This window comes from Musca autumnalis, unplaced genomic scaffold, assembly GCF_047663935.1.
Source record: "Musca autumnalis isolate F117 unplaced genomic scaffold, ASM4766393v1 scaffold_5, whole genome shotgun sequence".
NCBI lineage: Eukaryota > Metazoa > Arthropoda > Insecta > Diptera > Muscidae > Musca > Musca autumnalis.
In genome coordinates, this window is record NW_027412088.1 from 174,407,492 (window position 1) to 174,431,893 (window position 24,402).

At 35.4% G+C, this 24,402-nt stretch overlaps 1 protein-coding gene across 2 annotated transcripts in view; it reads left to right on the forward strand.

Moving 5' to 3' along the window:
- LOC141404970 (uncharacterized) overlaps positions 1–24,402 on the forward strand; it is a 1,496,028-nt gene that overhangs the window by 69,683 nt on the left and 1,401,943 nt on the right. For both annotated transcript variants that reach the window (XM_073988846.1, XM_073988845.1), the window contains exon 2: positions 13,719–15,475. In XM_073988846.1, the coding sequence (XP_073844947.1) occupies positions 15,220–15,475 (256 nt within the window). In that variant the 5' untranslated portion in view covers positions 13,719–15,219. The remainder of the gene's footprint in view (positions 1–13,718; positions 15,476–24,402) is intronic.

Sequence of the window (24,402 nt, forward strand, 5' to 3'; positions counted from 1 at the left end):
TTTATTTTATTTTATTTTATTTTATTTTATTTTATTTTATTTTATTTTATTTTATTTTATTTTATTTTATTTATTTTATTTTATTTTATTTTATTTTATTTTATTTTATTTTATTTTATTTTATTTTATTTTATTTTATTTTATTTTATTTTATTTTATTTTATTTTATTTTATTTTATTTTATTTTATTTTATTTTATTTTATTTTATTTTATTTTATTTTGTTTTATTTTATTTTATTTTATTTTATTTTATTTTATTTTATTTTTATTTTATTTTATTTTATTTTATTTTATTTTATTTTATTTTATTTTATTTTATTTTATTTTATTTTATTTTATTTTATTTTATTTATTTATTTATTTATTTATTTATTTATTTATTTATTTATTTATTTATTTATTTATTTATTTATTTATTTATTTATTTATTTATTTATTTATTTATTTATTTATTTATTTATTTATTTATTTATTTATTTATTTATTTATTTATTTATTTATTTATTTATTTATTTATTTACAACATTTTGTCTACTGAAATATTTCTAAATCTTGGTTTTAGGAAATTTTCAGCATTTGTGTGACCAACGAAACGTAGACAACCCCAACAACAATAGCAGTAGCACTTTTATATGTCATAAAAAATGTATAAAAGCCAATATATCATTTCACAAACAAGACACAATAAATAATAACACAAAAAATATATAAACCAATATTCGTATTGGTCTACTGATGTTATATTTACAATAAGGAAGAACAAGAAGAATAAGAAAACAGCATAACAAGCATAACGACAACGAAAAGTGGCATGGCCATTCATATGCAGTCAAAAAAAAATGAAATAGGAGATTGGACCACTAACACTTGTATTTGTTTGTTTATTTTATAGTTTGCACCATGGGTCATAGCCTAACACATTAAGGAATGAATACTGTTGCCATAGATCTAATTGAATTTTTACAACCGTAACAAAAAGAAGAAGGGACAAAGACCTCTTATTGCCATGACATTTATCATAACTTCTTGGCAACAATTTCTCAAATTTTGGTCTCACAAACAAAAAATTGTTTTTTAACAAACATTGTTGTTGGTGCTTATCTTTGTGTCTGACCTTGTTCAGCATATACATTTTCCTTGGGTATTGCCATGGAAATTAGCCATTACCCCAAACATAATTTTGTTTATTTCGGCATGTTCTGTGGAAATTTAAATTTTGTTAGCTTTGCTCTTCTAAAAGTTGAGTTTGACATGTAATTGAGCCCTCCTTTATTTTACCACTTGAAGGAGAATTTAATGACAATTGTTGTCGCCTTTGGTAACATTACGCAAAAGTAAACAGAACTTCATTATTTCTATTGTTTTCGTTAGAAGTGTAAATTAAATTAAACATAATGGTGTAAACATGATATTATTCGTTAAAAAGAAAAATGGAGAGAGATGAAATTTATAATCAAGGACAAATGGTGGAGGACAGCTAAGATGTTATGCTACCACGTAGACAGTATATTTATAAGGAAATGAAAAAGTTCAGAATGCCTTTGGAGAGTAGAACGTAAAGTTTGACTCTGTATATATACATATAAAGGCTACTCTGAATCTAAACAGCCATACGCCCCAAATGCATTGCTATTGATCAGGGGCAGGCACCATTCTTTAACATAGCATACCTTATAGAGTGACTGTTTTGTGAGCCTTCTATAGAATAGAAGACATCCGTAGGAGGCTTCTATAGAATAAAAGACCTCCGTAGGAGGCTTCTATAGAAGAGAAGACCTCCGTAGGAGGCTTCTATAGAATAGAAGACCTCCGTAGGAGGCTTCTATAGAATAGAAGACCTCCGTAGGAGGCTTCTATTGAATAGAAGACCTCCGTAGGAGGCTTCTATAGAATAGAAGACCTCCGTAGGAGGTTTCTATAGAATAAAAGACCTCCGTAGGAGGCTTCTATAGAATAGAAGACCTCCGTAGGAGGCTTCTATAGAATAGAAGACCTCCGTTGGAGGTTTCTATAGAATAGAAGATCTATAGAATAGAAAACCTCCGCTGGAGGCTTCTATAGAATAGAAAACCTCCGTTGGAGGCTTCTATAGAATAGAAGACATCCGTTGGAGGTTTCTATAGAATAGAAGATCTATAGAATAGAAAACCTCCGTTGGAGGCTTCTATAGAATAGAAAACCTCCGTTGGAGGCTTCTATAGAATAGAAGACCTCCGTAGAATAGAAGACCTCTATAGAATAGAAGAATTCCGTAGGAGGCTTCTATAGATTAGAAGACCTCCGTAGGAGGCTTCTATAGAATAGAAGACCTCCGTAGGAGGCTTCTATAGAATAGAAGACCTCCGTAGGAGGCTTCTATAGAATAGAAGACCTCCGTAGGAGGCTTCTATAGAATAGAAGACCTCCGTAGGAGGCTTCTATAGAATAGAAGACCTCCGTAGGAGGCTTCTATAGAATGGAAGACCTCCGTAGGAGGCTTCTATAGAATAGAAGACCTCCGTTGGAGGCTTCTATAGAATAGAAGAGCTCCGTTGGAGGCTTCCATAGAATAGAAGACCTCCGTTGGAGGCTTCTATAGAATAGAAGACCTCCGTTGGAGGCTTCTATAGAATAGAAAACCTCCGTAGGAGGCTTCTATAGAATAGAAGACCTCCGTTGGAGGCTTCCATAGAATAGAAGACCTCCGTTGGAGGCTTCTATAGAATAGAAGACCTCCGTTGGAGGCTTCTATAGAATAGAAGACCTCCGTTGGAGGCTTCCTAGAATAGAAGACCTCCGTTAGAGGCTTCTATAGAATAGAAGACCTCCGTTGGAGGCTTCTATAAAATAGAAGACCTTCGTTGGAGGCTTCTATAGAATAGAAGACCTCCGTAGGAAGCTTCTATACAATAGAAAAAGACCTATATAGAATAGAAGACCTCCGTAGGAGGCTTCTATAGAATAGAAGACCACCGTAGGAGGCTTCTATAGAATAGAAGACCACCGTCGGAGGCTTCTATAGAATAGAAGACCACCGTCGGAGGCTTCTATAGAATAGAAGACCTCCGTAGGAGGCTTCTATAGAATAGAAGACCTCCGTAGGAGGCTTCTATAGAATAGAAGACCTCTGTAGGAGGCTTCTATAGAATAGAAGACCTCTGTAGGAGGCTTCTATAGAATAGAGTACCTTCCTAGGAGGCTTCTATAGAATAGAGTACCTTCCTAGGAGGCTTCCGTAGACCTCCGTAGGAGGCTTCTATAGAATAGAAGACCACCGTAGGAGGCTTCTATAGAATAGAAGACCACCGTCGGAGGCTTCTATAGAATAGAAGACCACCGTCGGAGGCTTCTATAGAATAGAAGACCTCCGTAGGAGGCTTCTATAGAATAGAAGACCTCCGTAGGAGGCTTCTATAGAATAGAAGACCTCTGTAGGAGGCTTCTATAGAATAGAAGACCTCTGTAGGAGGCTTCTATAGAATAGAGTACCTTCCTAGGAGGCTTCTATAGAATAGAGTACCTTCCTAGGAGGCTTCTTTAGAATAGAGTACCTTTCTAGGAGGCTTCTTTAGAATAGAAGACCTCCGTAGGAGGCTTCTATAGAATAGAAGACCTCCGTAGGAGGATTCTATAGAATAGAAGACCTCCGTAGGAGGATTCTATAGAATAGAAGACCTCCGTAGGAGGCTTCTATAGAATAGAGTACCTTCCTAGTAGGCTTCTTTAGAATAGAGTACCTTTCTAGGAGGCTTCTTTAGAATAGAAGACCTCCGTAGGAGGCTTCTATAGAATAGAAGACCTCCGTAGGAGGCTTCTATAGAATAGAAGACCTGCGTAGGAGGCTTCTATAGAATAGAAGACCTCCGTAGGAGGGGTCTATAGAATAGAAGACCTCCGTAGGAGGCTTCTATAGAATAAAAGACCTCCGTGGGAGGCTTCTATAGAGCCCTTCAGCTCGTCTATATAAAGACGAGCCCTTTAGCTCGTCTATATAAAGACGAGCCCATCAGCTCGTCTATATAAAGACGAGCCCTTCAGCTCGTCTATATAAAGACGAGCCCTTCAGTTCGTTTATATAATGACGGGCCCTTCAGCTCGTCTTCTGCCTCATCTGTAAGGATTTTTTCAGCTTGTTCCCATACATTTTTGCCTAGATATAAGTTTTTCGATTACCCATTACCCATTGTGTCCCATGCTTCCGTGGCAATATTCCTACGCAAAGAAAAACGAAACCCAAATAGAAATTGCCATCCGAAAAAATGGCAATACACCACAACAATTTTATTTATGTTTTCTTTTTCTCAGAATTGGTCGTATAGCAATATTCTGTTACGGCACAAATATTTGATATATAAAAATTGCTATGAAATACGATTTGTTGTTGTTGCTACTGATGTTGTTGTTGTGTATGCGTAACTGAGCATAACACAGCATTGAAATGGACCCAATATATAGTAGTTATATATATACTTACAAAACACACCAGGAACCAGGAAGAGGAACATGATTTTCAACGTCGTTTGTCGATATAAAGAGCAAACATAGGAGAAGTTCAGGCCACCGCACACACACACACACACAAATCCATACAAACTTGTATTGCAAAACTAGCAGAGGAAATTTCTATTACATGTTCAGCAAACAAACTGCTAAAGCCAACAGAAAAAAGAGAGAGCGAGTTTGTGTTCAAAAAAGGAACATGAATGAAAGAAGAAACAAACGAGAACTAAGGTTTGTTTATGACGGCTTGCTATACAAACAAAACATAAAGCAATAGAAATTAAACAAGCGTTACAGGAGCGGCCCCCGATATGTGAATTTAGGGTCTGAACCAGGTTAGATGGTGGATTCACATGACTAAATGAAGGAGGAGGAGGAGGTTGTAATAGTGGTAGCGTTAGCGGAGTTCTTGTTCTTGTTGTTTCCGTTAATAGCTGCAGTTGTGTTGTTGATGATATTGGCATTGCTTTATGTTTGATATTGAAAGTTGTTGTAGTTGTTGCTGCTGTTGTGTTTATTCAAGTGTATTGGTAGCTGGTAGGTTATGTTAGTATGAGCAATTTTATTGCTGTTGTTGTTGTAGTTATTGATGTTGTTACATGATCATGTACATACAGACGGTATACGATTTCCGTTTTCCTGTTTATGGTTATTGAGTGGATGAGTGTGTGTGTGTGTTTGTATGTGCCTTCGTTTAACTTACAAATGCAAACAGAGTAACATAGGACCAAACAAATATCCTTTTTTTCCGTTTTTTCACATACCGTTACACTTGACTAAGGTTATGTTTTAAATATCATATATGCCAGGCGATATGTTGTTGTTTTGCTTGCATGGGTTTATTTTACAAAAATCACCCAGAGTTATTTGTTCAATAAAAAAGCGAACACCATAAAATTTATTTTGAACAAGAACAATAAAATAAAAACAATCTTGTCATAATATTTGTTTGATTTTTTTATGAAAACAAAAAAAAAAAACATTATTGCCATGATTTAGATTTGTAATTGTAGTGGCAAGTTGTTTACTTTGTAAGTCAATAGCTTAGTAATGTTTCTTTGTTGTTATTCTTCTTTTTTAGGAAGCTGATGTTTTGTAGATTAAAATCAAATTATTTGATTTTCGAACATGAAAACGTGACACAAAATTATTGGATTATTTTAAAGTAAAAGTAGAATAGAATAGTAAAATCCAATATTTTTTAAAATCTGTCGATGAAGGACTAGAACTTTATGTTCTAAAGCTAGAGTTGGCACCGCAAAACGCTTAAAAAGGAGTTCGTGGAAGGCCAATTGCCACAAAACCACAAAATATTTTTCAGCAAAAAATCAGACATTAGATTAAGAAGTGCTCTTTAAGATGAAAAGAAAATCACCAAAAAACTTTACAAGTTTCCCTGAAAAAAAAATCATAAAAAATTACGCCTTAATGAATGCCAGTTAGGCTTCTTAGAACTTTCTTTAAAAGGCCAGTAGGTTTGCTCATGACTAGATGTGAATAACTTCATCTTATATATGAGGATCTTCTTATAGGAAACCCATAGTAGACAAAGAAATCTTAAACAAGACCACCAAAAGTATTACATAGATTATCGGTTGGTCGTTTTGGCATGAAATCTTTGAACGGTCTTCTATTAGCAAAATCCCTTTAAAGTTTTCCCCTAAACCGAGACCCTCAAAAATCTTCTACAGGCAAATAATATTAAACAGGTGGTCCATAGACAGAAGGCATGTAAAAGACCTTAAATACCTAGAATATATTGCAGAAGTCTTTAATTGAAATTATTCTACAGGAAGATATCCTTGAAAACAACATGAAAAAACAAAGGACCCTTTAATATAAGGAATATTATGTGAAAACAAACATTTAAACGGTATTCAGTGTATAGAAGACCACTTAAGCGTTATCTGCATATAGAGAATCATTTAAAGGGTTATTCCTAGTTGTGCCGACCAAAAAACTTATTTTTCATGATTTTTCTCACAGAAAGTACCAATATTTTTAAGTATTTCTTCATTTTATATTATACTAATTTTGGAAATTTTGTCTTTAAGCGAAACAGAATTAAAAAGATTCTAGAAACATTGTTGACTGTCAAATGCAAAGTTTCGATTTTAACGAAAAAAATTGAACGTTTATTGACAAAAATCGGGAAAAAATGTTTATACAAAATCTTTGTAGCTTAAAGGCAAGGTTTTTATGTATTTTATGTCTTTAATAAGCTAACTAAAATATATGAAGATCGGTCTGTTCGTTTTCGAGTTATCGTTGGCACCGACTTCAAAAATTACATTTTGAGAAAAAACACGTTTTAAGTTCAGCTTCTTCACAAAAGAAAAAAAAAACACACGGATTCTTCAATTTGAACGGTCATATCTCAGCCAATTTTGCTGCTATCGGCTTGACATATTCTGCGGCCTGAACTTCAAAATAAATCAATATTTTTTCGGCTTTTTAAAGTAATAAGTACAGGTAAGCCCTTAAGGGTTCATTAATTTAGACACGTTGCAAAGAGCAGCCTCAATTCTGAGCTTATAGAAGAATGCAATACCGAACATCCTACAAATTGGACACAATATTCAGTGTCAAATGCAGCTCACAGTTCTTTAAGCCACTATGGGCGACAGCATCTGTGGACGTGGATTTATCCTATGAATCGCACAAGTGGTGAAGGCAATTTTGAGTTCAGTTGTGTCACCCGTGATGAAGTCTTGAAATGTTTTGCAGATATTAAGTCTAATGCTATTGGTCCTGACGGTGTTGACCAAAGTTCATTCGAATACTCATACCTCGTATTATACCATTCCTAACCTACTTGTTTAATAATATCCTTACCTCTAGCACTTACCCAAACGATTGGAAGCATGCAAAGATTATACCAGTGCCCAAGACAAACAAAGAATATAGGCCCATAGCAATTCTGTGCTATTTTTCAAAAATTTTCGAAAAAATCATTCACAAACAAATCTCTCAGTATCTTCAAAGAGAATCTCTGCTAACTGATGTGCAATCTGGTTTTAGAACTAACCACAGTTGCATTACAGCACTGTTGGATGTTTCCGAATCTATTAGGGGTGATATTGATGAAAATAAGATATGTTTCTTAGTCCTCCTTGACCACTCAAAAGCGTTCGACACCGTCGACCACCAAAACCTCTGTTTCAAACTACGCCATTTTTTCAGCTTTACTACTACATCAACAAAGCTTATAATGTCCTATCTCACTAATAGAACACAATCCGTTTATATTGGGTCATCGAAATCGAAACCATTAGCAGTTGGAAAAGGAGTACCTCAAGGATCCATTGTTGGTCCACTTCTTTTTTCAATGTATGCCAATGATCTCCCTGATCAACTAGTTTACAGTAGAGTACATATGTACGCTGACGATGTTCAAATTTATTTGAGCAGCCAACTGAATGATATTAGTCAGTCCCTTGTTAAACTCAACAGTGATCTGCACAATGTATGTGAATGGGCCAAGGCAAATGGTCTAGTTTTAAATCCTACTAAATCAAAATGTTTGATTATACACAAAAATAAAAAAATGTCTTTGCAAAATATCGACGTATATGTTAACAACGAAAAGGTTGAAGTTGTACCCACTGCCAAAAATTTAGGGGTTGTATTTAATAATTCACTCAGTTGGTCACATCACATAAACACAGCCGTTGGGCAGACATTTGCGAAATTACGTACGCTCTGGTTAACGCATTCATTCACAACACTCAAAATTCGAAGTCTCATAGCTAAAACTATTTTGGTTCCCAGGTTGCTATACGGAAGTGAACTCTTTGGAAATTGTGACACTATAAGTCGTGATAAATTAAATGTGGCGTATAACTCTATAATAAGATACGTATATGGATTAAGAAGAACCCAAAATGTTTCCCTTTACGCAAATTCTCTTTATGGGTTCAGTTTTAACTCACTCATTAAAATAAAGTCATTGCAATTCCTTCACAAGATCATAACCAAACAAACACCTAAAAATCTATTCCAAAGAATCACATTTGGCAGATCCAAAAGAGGAAGAAGGATTAAACCTCTAAGGCGACGAAGCCTAGTTTCAGAATGGCAGTTCTTTGTTAGTTCAGTACGTCTTTGGAACACGTTACCACACAATTTGCAGTGTATCAGCAACGCATATGTTTTTAAAAACAAGCTTAAAAGCTTTTTTTCATCCACATCGTAAAATCAATTTATTTTGTCCCTTATTTACCGATCAACTAAGTTATCACAATTTTAATTTAAAATGTTTATTTTTATAATTTTTTTTTTTTATAATTTTTATAATTTAATAATTTTTATAATTTGTATTTTAATTTGGAGAAATGATTGTACTTATAAACCTGTACCGTAATTTATAAGACATTGTCTTGTTGTGCAGGTATAAATAAATAAATAAATAAATAAATAATAATAAATAATAATAATAATAATAGTTGGGGAGTAAATATTAGAGTGAACCTCGTGAGAAAAAATCGAACATATATAACTTATCATGCATTTTGTAGATATCGATATCATTGTACCGAGTAGTGATAGTTGGAACAGAAGTAACCCTTGCCTGGACGGTGCGGCTTTTTGCACAGGGGTTCCATGACGTAAGAAGGTTCTGGCGCTAATGTCTACTGTGAAAAATTTTGAAAAATTGTATACAAGCTGAGATATTCGAGATCTGCAAGGATGCTAAGATCTGGTTGCTGAGAACTTTAAACCGATATTTGTGGATAGCCAGCCATCAATCCTTTAGCATCAAATCTGTTTCCGACCTTGAAAGCACAACAGCCTTGGGAAATCTTACTAATGCTTTCCGTTTATATTGGGTACCAGGCGCTACAACGTCATTGGAAATAAGACAGCAACTGAAATGGAAGGGTGAAAGTGTTGATTACTGTAACCTCTATGATATCATAAAGAGTCTGGAATAGGAAGACATTTTAATATAAACCCTATAGAAGGGTACACTTATACACGCGAAGTGACTGAAATCTGCCCGGGAGAAGGGTCTCCGAGTGTTACAGTCACAAATATGCCCTAACATAAACTATTCTAAGGGTTCCTGTCTATGAAGAAACGTTTAAGGGTCTTCTTCCTATAGAAGACTGTTGCAAAAAATTTCTACCAAATGAAGGCCTTTAAAGGTATTGTGTCGATGGCCAGAAAACCTTAAAATATATTCTGTTCATAGAAAAAGTGCTTGACAATTTTTTCTAAAATAAAATATATTATTATCTTCGCGAACAAGCATTTTTTCTAAGTAAACTTTGGGTTCTACCTGCGGCTTTCTCTAAAAAATCTCTCTCTTGCTTTGCTCAAAGAACATCTCATCATTTAATCGAGGGGGCCTATGTGACGTTTTATAAGAAAAAATTGTGGTATACTTTAAGAAAAAATTAGGGTTTTATATTAGAAAACTTTAGAGTTTTATATAAGAATACCTAATGGCCTTTTATACGATGACCTGGTGGTCTTCTATAAGAATAACTGATGATCTTCTGCAAGAAGACCTGATGTTTTTCTAGAAGAAGACCTGATATTTTTCTATAGGAAGACCTATAAAAAACATGATAGTCTTCTATACGAAGAACGGATGGTCTTCTATACGTAGTTCTGATAGTATCCTATACCAAGACCTGGTGGCTTTCTATATGAAGACTACAAGGTCTTCCATACGAAATCCTAATGACCTTCTATACGAAGATCTGACGGTCTTCTACACGAAGACCTGATGATCTTCTACATGAAAACCTGATGGTCTTCTATATGAAGACTTCATAGTCTTCTATACGAAGACCTAATGGTCTTCTATAAAGAGACCTGCTTCTATACGAAGACCGTATGGCCTTGAATACGAGATATGATGGTCTTTAATTCGAGACCTGATCGTCATCTTTACGAAGACTTGGTGGTCTTCTATAAGAAGACTTAATTGTCTTCTATGGGAAAACCTAATAGTCTTCTACAAGAAGATCTAATGGTCTTCCAAAAGAAGACCTGATTAACTTCTATAAGAAGAATCGAAAGGCCTGTAGTGGAATTCTGTAACTATTTTTCCGTCTTACCGACAAATTTCGGTAAAATTAAAATGGAACTTAACAATCAAAATAAAGTTGTCGCTATATCCTAACAATAGCAACAGTGTTGTCAACTTTTATTGATATTTTAAAATTCATAATTTTACGTTTTACCGACTAATCCCTTGAAAACCATATTACAATGAATGCAGAAACAAACATATGGCCCTCAATCTCCGGTTACTCGAGGGTGCTAAGAATCCCCGGAGGTAAAATTAAAACGACGCTTAACATTGGTACTTGGAATGTTAGAAGCCTTTATGAGTCAGGCAAACTAAGCAACACAATATCCGAAATGGAAAGACTGAATATAGATATCCTAGGTGTTTGCGAAACCTGGTGGCCGAATGTTTCGGAATTCGTATCCTATGGTGCCAAAATCTTCTTCTCTGGAAATTCGAACAAGAATCATAGGAATGGTGTTGGGATTATCATTAGAGGGAACATTTCCAAAAGCGAGATAGGATTTTTTCCAAAGTCAGATAGGACCATGATGATCAAAATAAAAGCAAGGCCGCTCAACATCAATATAATTCAAGTATATGCTCCCACATTAGACAGAAGCAATGAAGAAATAGAAATGTTTTATGATGAAATAGAAAGTCTTGTTAAACTTACAAAATCACATGACATAAATGTCATCCAAGGTGATTTTAATGCAAAAGTAGGGAGAGGTGAAGTAAGTAGCAAAGATACGCATAAAACTAAAAACTCATTCTAAAAAGGCACAAAGTAAAAAACTTGACTTAGGAAAACTTCAAAAAATAGGTTACAGAACTCTAATGAGGTGGCAATCAAGTCTTCGCAGAGAAGACCATTAGATTTTTGTAAAAATACCATTAGGTCTTCGTAAAGAAGACCATCAGGTCTTTGTAAGAAGACCATCTGACTATCAGGTCTTCGTATAGAAGATCATAACGTCTTTGTAGAAAAGACCATCACGTCTTCGTATATAACGCCGTTAGGTCTTTGTAAGGATGTATCCTTACAGACTTTTCTACGAAGTTTTGATGGTAATCTTTACGAAGTCCTGACGGTCTCAATAATAAAAATGCCATTTGATCGGCTATAAGAAGCCCATGTGTTTTTCTATGACCAATCTTGAGAAGATCTTGTGGCCCTCCAAAATAAGACCCTGCGTTTATCTTTAGGAAGTCTTGGTGGTCTTCTAAAAGATAAGTTCTATAAAAAATACCTGATGATCCTCTATAAGAACATTTAATGGTCTTCTATAAGAAGTATTTGTGATCTTCTTAAAGAATTCTATACTTCTATAGGAGAGCTTCGTAGCACTCAACAGGACCTTGTGGTCCTCTTTAAGAAGACCTGATGGGCTTATATAAGCAGACCTGATGGTCTGCCACATGGAGACTTTATAGATTGCTTGTGGTCTTCTACAAGGAGACGTTGTGCTCTTCTACAAGAAGCCTTGGTGGTCTTCTGTAAGAAGTCCTGATGGGCTGCTATAGGAATACGTTGTGTTCCTCTACACCAACAACTTGTAATCTTCTCAAAGAAGACTTTGGTGGCTTCTAAAAGAAGGCCTGATGTTCCCCTATAAGAAAGCCTGATGATATCCGTAAGAATACCAGACAGCTTTCTATAAGAAGATCTTGTGGTCAATTATAAGAAAACTTAGTAGTCTTTTTTTAATGTGGTCTTTTTGGTCTCCTATGATAAGGCCTTGCGGTTCTCTATACACAGACTTGATGGCCTTCTTTAAGAAAATATTTTTGTCCTCCATAAAAATACTTTGACGGGTATACCAATCTTTAGAAGCCTTCTACAATAATCAAGAAAAATGGTTTTTTGCTCTTTGTCTTCTATATGAAACCCGTGGAAAAAATGCCTTTCGTTTTTTTATAGGAAGACATTTCGCTCTTTTCTTACCGCTTTTCTATAAGAAAAGCTTGTGGTGCTCTATGCAAAAAACAAGTAAGAAAGAATCAATCGGCTTTGCCTCAGCAAGTGAAACTTTCATCTACGGACAGATCGTGGGTGGCTCCCGAAGCAGTGGACCGATAGTGTCCATGTTAAAACTTCATCTATGTCTGATAGAAATTTCACAATATTCAAAGTTTGGACCAAATCGAGTACTCCCTTCAAGAGTTATCGTGCGCACAATTTTTTCGAATAGTTTTAACTTTTGGGGGGTACCCGAAAGAGTGGACCGATATGATCCATCTTCGAACTTAAAATATGTTTGGACAAAATATTACGATCGACAAATTTTATACCAAATCGGTTGTTTAGTTCGAGTGATATAGTGCGCTCCAGCCACTACATGTAGTGCCATAGAGATTTTTCACAACTTTCTGGCTTTTTTTCTCAGGAAGTATGGACTTCCCCTTAAAAAACTTGTACCATCATAACTGGGGTAGTGAATACAAGTTGCCACAAAAATCAAAGTGATAAACTGAACTTATCTGAAAGGTTGTGTGTGAGGTGCCCGAAAGAGTGGGTCGATAGAGTCCATATTGAAACCTCATCTATATCTGGTAGAAATTTCACGATGTACAAAATCGGTTACTCCCTTCAAGAGTTATCGTGCACACAAATTTTGCGAACATTTTTTAACTTTTGTGGAGGAGGTGCCGATATGACCCATCTTCAAACTTAAACTTAGTTTGGACAAAATAATCCGTTCGACAGTTATCGTGCGCCACACAGACGGCCGGACATGGCTAAATCGACTCCACATTTTGAAACGGATTTCATCCAAACATACCTGGGGTCTAAAACCATTATTTCGATGAGGCTCATTTTGCCAATATGAAAGTGTGTATCCCCCCGTTAGTATAAATGCTGGGGGTATAAAAACACTATTTTATATTCTATAATAAGTTGTGTTTTTCTTACACAAGAATACCTCTTGATCCTTTTATCCACCAATAATAATTTCGATTGAAACTCATCCTTTTGAAGTTCTTTTGATCTTTTTTCTAAAGATCTTGTGGTTGCCTTTATAACCACGCACCTTCTTAGTTTGTTGTTTTTGCCTTGTGGTTGTTATAAATTTTGTTTTAAATACAATATTTTAATGGAAAATTGTTGGAACAGCTTCTAAAATAATAAGCAAAACAAAATATTCTTTGATGTTAACTAATTGTATTGTTATTGTTATAAATTTTCCCATCTTTTTTTTTCTTTCTTTGCAGATTGAAATCCTTTTGGCAAAATAAGAAATGAAATCACCTGCTTATAAACAGCAACAACTACAACAACAAAATATAACTTGGTTTGTACAACAAATGCTGCTTTTGGCTATAAAATAAAAAAAAGGAAACAGAGAAGAAGGAAAACTAGAAAACAAACAACAGCAACAACAACTAACGACTAACATGTTATGGTTGTTGGGGTGTTGTATAAATCATCATACTTTGTTTTCCACTTTCCGCTACAGTTCTATCCTTTCAACCACATTAACAATAAAAGCTAAAGTAACACAAACAACAACAGCTAAACCAGCTACAACAACATTGGCAACAGCAGCAACAACAACAACAACAGCGAGAGCAATTCATTTCAATAAAGCCATAGAAAAGCAAATGAGGTTAAAACAAAGCTAACAATGCAACAATGCCAAAACAACAATTGTTAAATAAATAAATATGTGCATATATTTGTATTGTGTGACATAGAGTGTGTTGTGTACGCGGATGTGTGTGTGTGTGTGTGCAACATGTATGTTTGTATATATGAATAGTTAAAATAGAAGCAAAAAACGACTGCAATACAAATGCAAATAATCTTTTATAAACCCAACAACAACAATCAAAATCCCCTTGGCAATGTAAATTAAACGGAATACGAAACGGAGAAACAAAAAACTAAAACCAAAAACAACACCAATGACAAAACAAAATACCCCTGCTCATGTATGGTTTACTTGAAAATCATAAGAGAAAAAAATAACAACAACAACAAGGGCAAAAACTATAACTGCGGTAACATTAGAAAGCAATTTTGTCTTCTTCTCAAAAAAAGTTAAACAAATTCCTCAACTAAACATAATTACCAGAGAAAAAACTAACACAAAGTTCGGTTATGTGTGTGTATTTAACCTATCCCAATGTTTGTGTGTGTGTGAGTTAGTTAAGGTATGCAGCTGTTAGTTCAAATTCCACTTGAACATAAACTATATACAACAAACTACAGCAACAACTACATTTATACCAAACTGCATTTAACCTCATAACTCTCATTATAACTCTGGACAACTAGAAAACACAGGGCACATTGTCCAATAAAGCCACAGCGAAAGAGAAAAAGGAAAAAGCTAGAACCCAGTATTGCCTTGTTATGTTATGCCCCACGGGGTGTGTTCAGTGTGTTTGTGCATGAAAAAAAAAAAAATAATGCTAAAGAGTACCACAATGATTTTCCTCTGAGCGATCACTCAGAGAACGCAATAAAATAACACAATAAATAAAACAGAGTGAGAAAAACTAACATTACATTGTGTGTGTGTGAGAGTTGGCTGATTGATGTGGTGGCCTCACAATCACCCGCAATAATAACAAGACTCTTAAATCTCTTTTTCTGAAAGGAGAGTTACTTTTGAACATCACAACCACATTTTCTTTGATAACCAACAACAGGCCTCTGAGGCACAACTAGTACTCAAAAACAACAATCTGCAAATCACCAGCCTGAACTATGGATTTATCATCACTAAACCCATTGTCGTCGTCATCGTCGTCGGCATTAACATCCTTTCGTTTGTTTTCCTCAACAACGGCCACACAAACATCCTCCTCAACGACAACATCACCAACAACGTCCATATCCTCCACAATCTCCAGCATATTCTGTTGGCTGCTCATCGTGCTGATATGTTGTACATCACAAACAAATTCGACACGTGCCCGAGTTACACCCACAGTCATGACACGTAACATTGAGGAAGAAAATGGTAAGCTGGAATATTTTATACGTCTATCCCAGTCCCCCTCCCCCTACCGTCAACTTTTATTCTTTTCTCCTTGCCAAAACTAAGATTATTATATAATTATAAACTAATGCAACAAAAAAATATGTGAAATATTTTTGTTTGCCTTAAGCAATGACCTGGATAATGCACACATACACAGATGTGTATGTATGTATTAATATATATATACACATATGGTATATGTGTATATTTTAAAAATTTCATTTTGTATTTTTTTTATAAAATTTTTGCTTATTTTTAACAAACTTTAATGTCATAGTTAATGAGTATTAATAATATATAAATAATACATAAATATGCTGCAGAGGATTAAGTTGTTGTAAATTTACAAAAATATGCATTAAGATGTTTAGTATGAAGTTGAAAATTAGTATTGAAATTAGTAGGTCCCTATGGAACACAAATATTTAATAATGCAAAAATATAGGGAAAGGCTTGCTGCTTGCAGGAGGTCTTTTTACAAAGACCACAAGGTCTTTCTACAACAAAGGCCACAAAGTCTTCTCAAAGAAGACCACATGGTCTCCCCTTTTTCAGAAGGCCAAAAGATTTTCGGGTAGAAGACCACATTGTATTCTTAATTTCAGAAGGCCACAAGGCCTTCGCACAAAAGATCACAAGATCTTCCCATAGAAGCCAACAAAGACTTTCCAGAGAAGACCCTAAGGTCTATAAGGAGAAGAAGACCTTATATCTTTCTATAGAAAACCACAAGTTTTCGTATAGCACACAACAAGGTCTTTGTATAGAAGACCACAAGGACTTCGTATAGAAGACCATAAGGTCTTCGTATAGAAGACCACAAGATCTTCATAGAGAAGACCACGAGGTCTTCATATAGAAGACCACAAGGCCTTCGTATAAAACACCACAAGGCCTTCGTATAGAACACCACAAGGCCTTCGTATAGAAGACCAAAAGGTCTTCGTATAGAAGACCACAAGGACTTCGTATAGAAGACCATAAGGTCTTCGTATAGAAGACCATAAGGTCTTCGTATAGAAGACCACAAGATCTTCATATAGAAGACCACGAGGTCTTCATATAGAAGACCACAAGGCCTTCGTATAAAACACCACAAGGCCTTCGTATAGAAGACCAAAAAGTCTTCGTATAGAAGACCATAAGGTCTTCGTATAGAAGACCATAAGGTCTTCGTATAGAAGACCATAAGGTCTTCGTATAGAAGACCACAAGGACTGCGTATAGAAGACCATAAGGTCTTCGTATAGAAGACCACAAGATCTTTATAGAGAAGACCACGAGGTCTTCATATAGAAGACCACAAGGCCTTCGTATAAAACACCACAAGGCCTTCGTATAGAACACCACAAGGCCTTCGTATAGAAGACCAAAAGGTCTTCGTATAGAAGACCACAAGGACTTCGTATAGAAGACCATAAGGTCTTCGTATAGAAGACCATAAGGTCTTCGTATAGAAGACCACAAGATCTTCATATAGAAGACCACGAGGTCTTCATATAGAAGACCACAAGGCCTTCGTATAAAACACCACAAGGCCTTCGTATAGAACACCACAAGGCCTTCGTATAGAAGACCAAAAAGTCTTCGTATAGAAGACCATAAGGTCTTCGTATAGAAGACCATAAGGTCTTCGTATAGAAGACCATAAGGTCTTCGTATAGAAGACCATAAGGTCTTCGTATAGAAGACCATAAGGTCTTCGTATAGAAGACCATAAGGTCTTCGTATAGAAGACCATAAGGTCTTCGTATAGAAGACCATAAGGTCTTCGTATAGAAGACCATAAGGTCTTCGTATAGAAGACCATAAGGTCTTCGTATAGAAGACCATAAGGTCTTCGTATAGAAGACCACAAAGTCTTCGTATAGAAGACCACAAAGTCTTCGAATAGAAGACCACAAGTTCTTCGTATAGAAGACCACAAGGTCTTCGTAGAGAAGACTACAAGGTGTTCGTAGAGAAGATCACAAGGTGTTCGTAGAGAAGAGCACAAAGTCTTCGTATAGAAGGCCACAAGGTCTTCGTATAGAAGACCACAAGGTCTTCGTATAGAAGACCACAAGGTCTTCGTATAGAAGACCACAAGGTCTTCGTATAGAAGACCACAAGGTCTTCGTATAGAAGACCACAAGGTCTTCGTATAGAAGACCACAAGGTCTTCGTATAGAAGACCACAAGGTCTTCGTATAGAAGACCACAAGGTCTTCGTATAGAAGACCACAAGGTCTTCGTATAGAAGACCACAAGGTCTTCGTATAGAAGACCACAAGGTCTTCGTATAGAAGACCACAAGGTCTTCGTATAGAAGACCACAAGGTCTTCGTATAGAAGACCACAAGGTCTTCGTATAGAAGACCACAAGGTCTTCGTATAGAAGACCACAAGGTCTTCGTATAGAAGACCACAAGATCTTCGTATAGAAACCACAAGATCTTCGTATAGAAGACCACAAGGTCTTCGTATAGAAACCACAAGGTCTTCGTGTAGAAGACCACAAGATCTTCGTATAGAAGACCACAAGGTCTTCGTATAGAACACCACAAGGTCTTCGTATAGAACACCACAAGGTCTTCGTATAGAACACCACAAGGTCTTCGTATAGAAGACCACAAGGTCTTCGTATAGAAGACCACAAGGTCTTCGTATAGAAGACCACAAGGTCTTCGTATAGAAGACCACAAGGTCTTCGTATAGAAGACCACAAGGTCTTTGAGTAGAAGACCACAAGGTCTTCGTATAGAAGACCACACGGTCTTCGTATAGAAGACCACAAGGTCTTCGTATAGAAGACCACAAGGTCTTCGTATAGAAGACCACAAGGTCTTCGTATAGAAGACCACAAGGTCTTCGTATAGAAGACCACAAGGTCTTCGTATAGAAGACCACAAGGTCTTCGTATAGAAGACCACAAGGTCTTCGTATAGAAGACCACAAGGTCTTCGTATAGAAGACCACAAGGTCTTCGTATAGAAGACCACAAGGTCTTCGTATAGAAGACCACAAGGTCTTCGTATAGAAGACCACAAGGTCTTCGTATAGAAGACCACAAGGTCTTCGTATAGAAGACCACAAGGTCTTCGTATAGAAGACCACAAGATCTTCGTAGAGAAATCACAAGATCTTCGTATAGAAGACCACAAGGTCTTCGTATAGAAACCACAAGGTCTTCGTATAGAAGACCACAAGATCTTCGTATAGAAGACCACAAGGTCTTCGTATAGAACACCACAAGGTCTTCGTATAGAAGACCACAAGGTCTTCGTATAGAAGACCACAAGGTCTTCGTATAGAAGACCACAAGGTCTTCGTATAAAAGACCACAAGGTCTTCGTATAGAAGACCACAAGGTCTTCGTATAGAAGATCACAAGGTCTTCGTATAGAAGACCACAAGGTCTTCGTATAGAAGACCACAAGGTCTTCGTATAGAAGACCACAAGGTCTTCGTATAGAAGACTACAAGGTCTTCGTATAGAAGACTACAAGGTCTTCGTATAGAAGACCACAAGTTCTTCGTATAGAAGACCACAAGGTCTTCGTAGAGAAGAGCACAAAGTCTACGTATAAAGACCACAAGGTCTTCGTATAGAAGACCACAAGGTCTTTGTGTAGAAGACCATAAAGTCTTCGTATGAAATACCATAAGATCTTCGTATAGTAGACCACAAGGTCTTCGTATAGAAGACCACAAGGTCTTCGTATAGAAGACTACAAGGTCTTCGTATAGAAGACCACAAGGTCTTCGTATAGAAGAACACAAGGTCTTCGTATAGAAGAACACAAGGTCTTCGTATAGAAGACCACAAGGTCTTCGTATAGAAGACCACAAGGTCTTCGTATAGAAGACCACAAGGTCTTCGTATAGAAGACCACAAGGTCTTCGTATAGAAGACCACAAGGTCTTCGTATAGAAGACCACAAGGTCTTCGTATATAAGACCACAAGGTCTTCGTATAGAAAACCACAAGATCTTCGTATAGAAGACCACAAGATCTTCGTATAGAAGACCACAAGGTCTTCGCATAGAAACCACAAGGTCTTCGTATCGAAGACCACAAGATCTTCGTATAGAAGACCACAAGGTCTTCGTATAGAAGACCACAAGGTCTTCGTATAGAAGACCACAAGGTCTTCGTATAGAAGACCACAAGGTCTTCGTATAGAAGACCACAAGGTCTTCGTATAGAAGACCACAAGGTCTTCGTATAGAAGACCACAAGGTCTTCGTATAGAAGACCACAAGGTCTTCGTATAGAAGACCACAAGGTCTTCGTATAGAAGACCACAAGGTCTTCGTATAGGAGACCGCAAGGACTTCCCTTAGAAGTCTACAAGGTCTTCGTATAGAAGGCCACATGGTCTTTTCCTTTTTAGAAAGCCACAAGGCCATCGCATACGAGGGTTACTAAAAATCCTTCTGGCCTAGGGAACTTGCTGTGTCGCCAGGTGTCATTTGACATTTTTGTTTTGGAAAGTTTGACCGTTTTTAAACTAAGCGTACTCAGGTCAGTTTGACATATGACCATGTGTTGGTTTGTTTACAGTGGCTTGATTGAGACACCACCAAAAAACATGGTTTTTGAACGCTTTTACAACATCATCTAGCGACGAAAATCGTTGACCGCGCCTTTTTTTCTTGATTTTCTGGAATCAAATGAAGTAATTGGATCCCCAGTCGGGGCTGTATGGCGTATTACCCATCAATTCCACGTTTTGTTTCGTCAAATAGGCGCTGTTTTCAATCGATGTGTGAGACCTCGCATTGTCATGATGCAGAACAATTCGGCTTCTCTTGTTCGTTTTCGAATTTCTCAGGAGACTTCAGGCAAACAAATTGTAGTGTAATGCTCAAAATTAACCTCCTTTATTTCTCAAGCCGTAGATTCGTCACACGATCAGTATTGCCGAAGAGACCGGCAAACACTTGCTGCGAAGGTCTATTTCCATGAACAACTCTGGTTGGATTTGGCTCGCTTTCGGAGACCCAAACGGTCAATTCCTGTTTTGTTTCGGGCTTCTATGCATAGATCCAAAATTCGTCATCTGTGATGATCTTATAAATGCCGTTTGAAGCACCGCGATTATTTTTATGTACAATTTCTTTGCACTAATTCACGAGATCCTTTTTTTGAGCGATTGACCAATTTTGCTGAATCTAGCGAGACAAATCCATTTTTGCGGCCAGGTTCAATATCGAATGTTAGTTGGTGGAATAAATACCCAAGGATGTCTCTATCTGACGGTATTTAACATGGCGATCTTGGATTATTCGTTCACGCACGGCTTAATTTTTGTCTGGCACAACGGCCGTTTTTGGACGACCTTCAAGACCACTTTGGTCCATACTTTGCACATCGTGAAATTTCTGCCAGACTTAGATGAGATTCCAGTATGGTCCACTCCTTCGGGTATCTTCCACACAACATTTCGGTAAAAGTTTTATCAAGGGCAACAATAAAATAAAAATAAAAAAATAAAATAAAAATAAAAAGTAAAAATAAAATTAAAATAAAAAATAAAATAAAATGGAATAAAATAAAAATAAAATGAAGTAAAATAAAAATAAAAATACAATAAAATAAAATAAAATAAAATAAAATAAAATAAAACAAAATAAAATAAAATAAAATAAAATAAAATAAAATAAAATAAAATAAAATAAAATAAAATAAAATAAAATAAAATAAAATAAAATAAAATAAAATAAAATAAAATAAAATAAAATAAAATAAAATAAAATAAAATAAAATAAAATAAAATAAAATAAAATAAAATAAAATAAAATAAAATAAAATAAAATAAAATAAAATAAAACAAAACAAAACAAAATAAAATAAAATAAAAATGAAAGTAAAATAAAAATAAAAATAAAATGAAAGTAAAATAAAAATAAAATAAGCCATGTCCGTCCGATTCAGTCCAAAATTTGACTTTCATAATATTTTGTCCAAAATTAGTTTAAGTTCGAAGATGGGTTATATCGGTCCACTCCTTCCGGTACCTCGGAAAAATTGTGCGCTCGATAACTCTTGAAGGGAGTGACCAATTTGGTCGTTACTTTGCACAACCTGAAATTTCTGCCAGTCTTAGCTGAGATTCCAACATGGACTCAATCGGTATACTCCTTCGGGTATCTTCCACACAACATTTCGGTACAAGTTTTATCAAGGGCAACAATAAAATAAAAATAAAATAAAATAAAATAATATAAAATAAAATAAAATAAAATAAAATAAAATAAAATAAAATAAAATAAAATGAAATGAAATAAAATAAAATAAAATAAAATAAAATGAAATAAAATAAAATAAAATAAAATAAAATAAAATAAAATAAAATAAAATAAAATAAAATAAAATAAAAATTAAAATAAAATAAAAAAATAAATTAAAATAATAATAAAATAAGATAAAAATAAAAATAAAAACTTAGTTTAAGTTCGAAGTTGGGTTATATCGGTCCACTCCTTCCGGTACCTCGGAAAAATTGTGCGCTCGATAACTCTTGAAGGGAGTGACCAATTTGGTCCATACTTTGCACATCGTGAAATTTCTGCCAGACTTAGATGAGATTCCAATATGGACTCAATCGGTCCACTCCTTCGGGTATCTTCCACACAACATTTCGGTCCAAGTTTTATCAAGGGCAAACATAAAATAAAAATAAAATAAAATAAAATAAAATAAAATAAAATAAAATAAAATAAAATAAAATAAAATAAAATAAAATGCAAATAAATTAAGAAAAAAATAAAATTAAATGAAAATAAAATAAAAAGCTTAATTAATTTCTTGTCATTACCGTGTTTTGTAACGTTTTAAAAACTTTACTTATTTTAACAATGCACATTACGCAAACTTAACAAAATTTGGTCTTCAAAAACAAAATGCAGAGTTTTTTGTGGAACGAAAGAGCACAATTTTTTGCAAAATCTAAGCAAAATACACTTTGCAGTTACAATTTTTCACTTAACAGAAGAGTTCGTTTTTGGAACAGAAATAAAAAGGAGAGCAAAATTTTTTTTGAAAACTTAGCAAGCTCAGCTTAACTTTAGCAACTTATCACTTATCAAAAATAAGGGTTCTGTGGAACGGAAAAATTTGCGAATTGTCAAAAATATTGCTAAGTGCAAAATGAAAAGTTGATAAGTTGTTTCGGGGAATAGGGCCCTGGTCTTCTTAGCGATCCCTAATGTGCACTTATAAATAGTCTCTGCAACACTTTTCTCTCTCTCGTTCTCTCTGATCATTATGTTCAGCTGATTTCTCATAATTTTAACAAGAAACAAAAACTTGTCTCTGTTGGATATCAAACAAATACTGCTAATTCAGAGCAGACAAAAAAGTTGGCTCAAATAATTTTTAAAACTACCATAATTTACAATTTTAACACGAAAAAAGTTACAATGTTGTAACATGAATGAATAAATGCAGACAGAAAAAAGTTTGCTTTTTATGATTATTTTTTTTCCTCCGCTAGTGCCTCGGCAAACAGTTTTTTTTCACTGCGAATGAGAATGAAATGAAGTTAAAAAAGTTCAATATGTATGTTATCTGTCACATTATGTGTTTCAATATATTTTTTAATAATAGTTTATCTTCATATAGAGAAGTTACGCCTTTCCTGTGGTTGATGGTGATGGTGGTGGGTGGCGTTGGTGGTCTTGGTGGAAGAACTTTGTCGTATCTTATCAATGCCAGGACTGACTGTTTGGCTGGCTGTGCAGATTGTTGAGGCTTGGCTCCGCAAATTTTCATTGACTTTGCAAAAAAAAGAAAATGTTGGTGGGAGTTTTTATCTTCGTTCACTTTTGTTGTTGTAGTTGTTCCAATGCCTTCTTTGTTTGAGTTTTAAGTTCATTGCAAAAAACAGTCATAAAATACATTTGTTGCCTTAGTTTAATTTTTGGCGTAGAATATTTACTTTTCGTTTCGGTGCGACGTTTTTGGTGACTTTTTCTGCTTCTTCTTTCCGTTCTTTTTTTTTGGCGGTAGATGGCTGTAGATGTCTCTTAAAAACTTTCAAAATCGCAGCACAGCAAAACTTTTGTAATAAACCTTTTGCTGTTTTGGGCACATCCTTGTCCTAGGTTTGGCATATTATCATTCTTTGTTAGCGTTTTTCATTTCAGCGCCATTTGGCGGTGGCGGAAGTCGTTACAGCCACTGGGTTTTCAAGTAATAAATCTTTGGATTTCCGCTGCTGAATAGCCTTGCCTAGCTCCATGATGCTGTGCCTTCCATGTCCCTTGTCTTTTTGCCGCCACTAATTTGTTACATATGACCCGACCTTGATTAAAAGCGTGACAAGAAATATGCGTTTTCTTTTGCGAGCAGAACCTTGTCGAAATTATGAATAATAAATCATAACGCAGAACTCTGTCGTCTTCTGTGTCGTTCACTGTGTATAGAGGAATACTAGCTGTGAAAGTTTTTCCCTCCAAAGAAAAATTTTATTTTAAGCGGCGGGCGGTAATCGTCTCACCATCATTGATGGCATCACCAGGGAAGTTTGAAAACTTGTCGCTTGGTTGCGTGTAATTTCAACAAGAGTCACAATTTGTTAAGTCAATATTGTTGTTGATGTGCAAAGACACTTATTGACATGCCGATGTTTTGTTCGGATTCGCTTTCCGCGCTTGCCACAAAGTAAAAACTTTGTTGTGAAGCCAAAAAAGTTTGTCAGACTATATTGTTTTTCTCCAAGGCAGACATGATGGAAGGACGTCAGTGTTAAATAAAAATAAACAATAATAAAGATTTTCAACATCCCCCCCACCCCGCACATCGCACATCGCAAGGTCTACCTATAGGTGAAATGTTGAAGGGAGCCTTCATTGAAGTTAGTTTTTCTCCTCCGAAACCAAACGGATAGAAAAATCTATAATTTCTTCTTAAAGAAAAG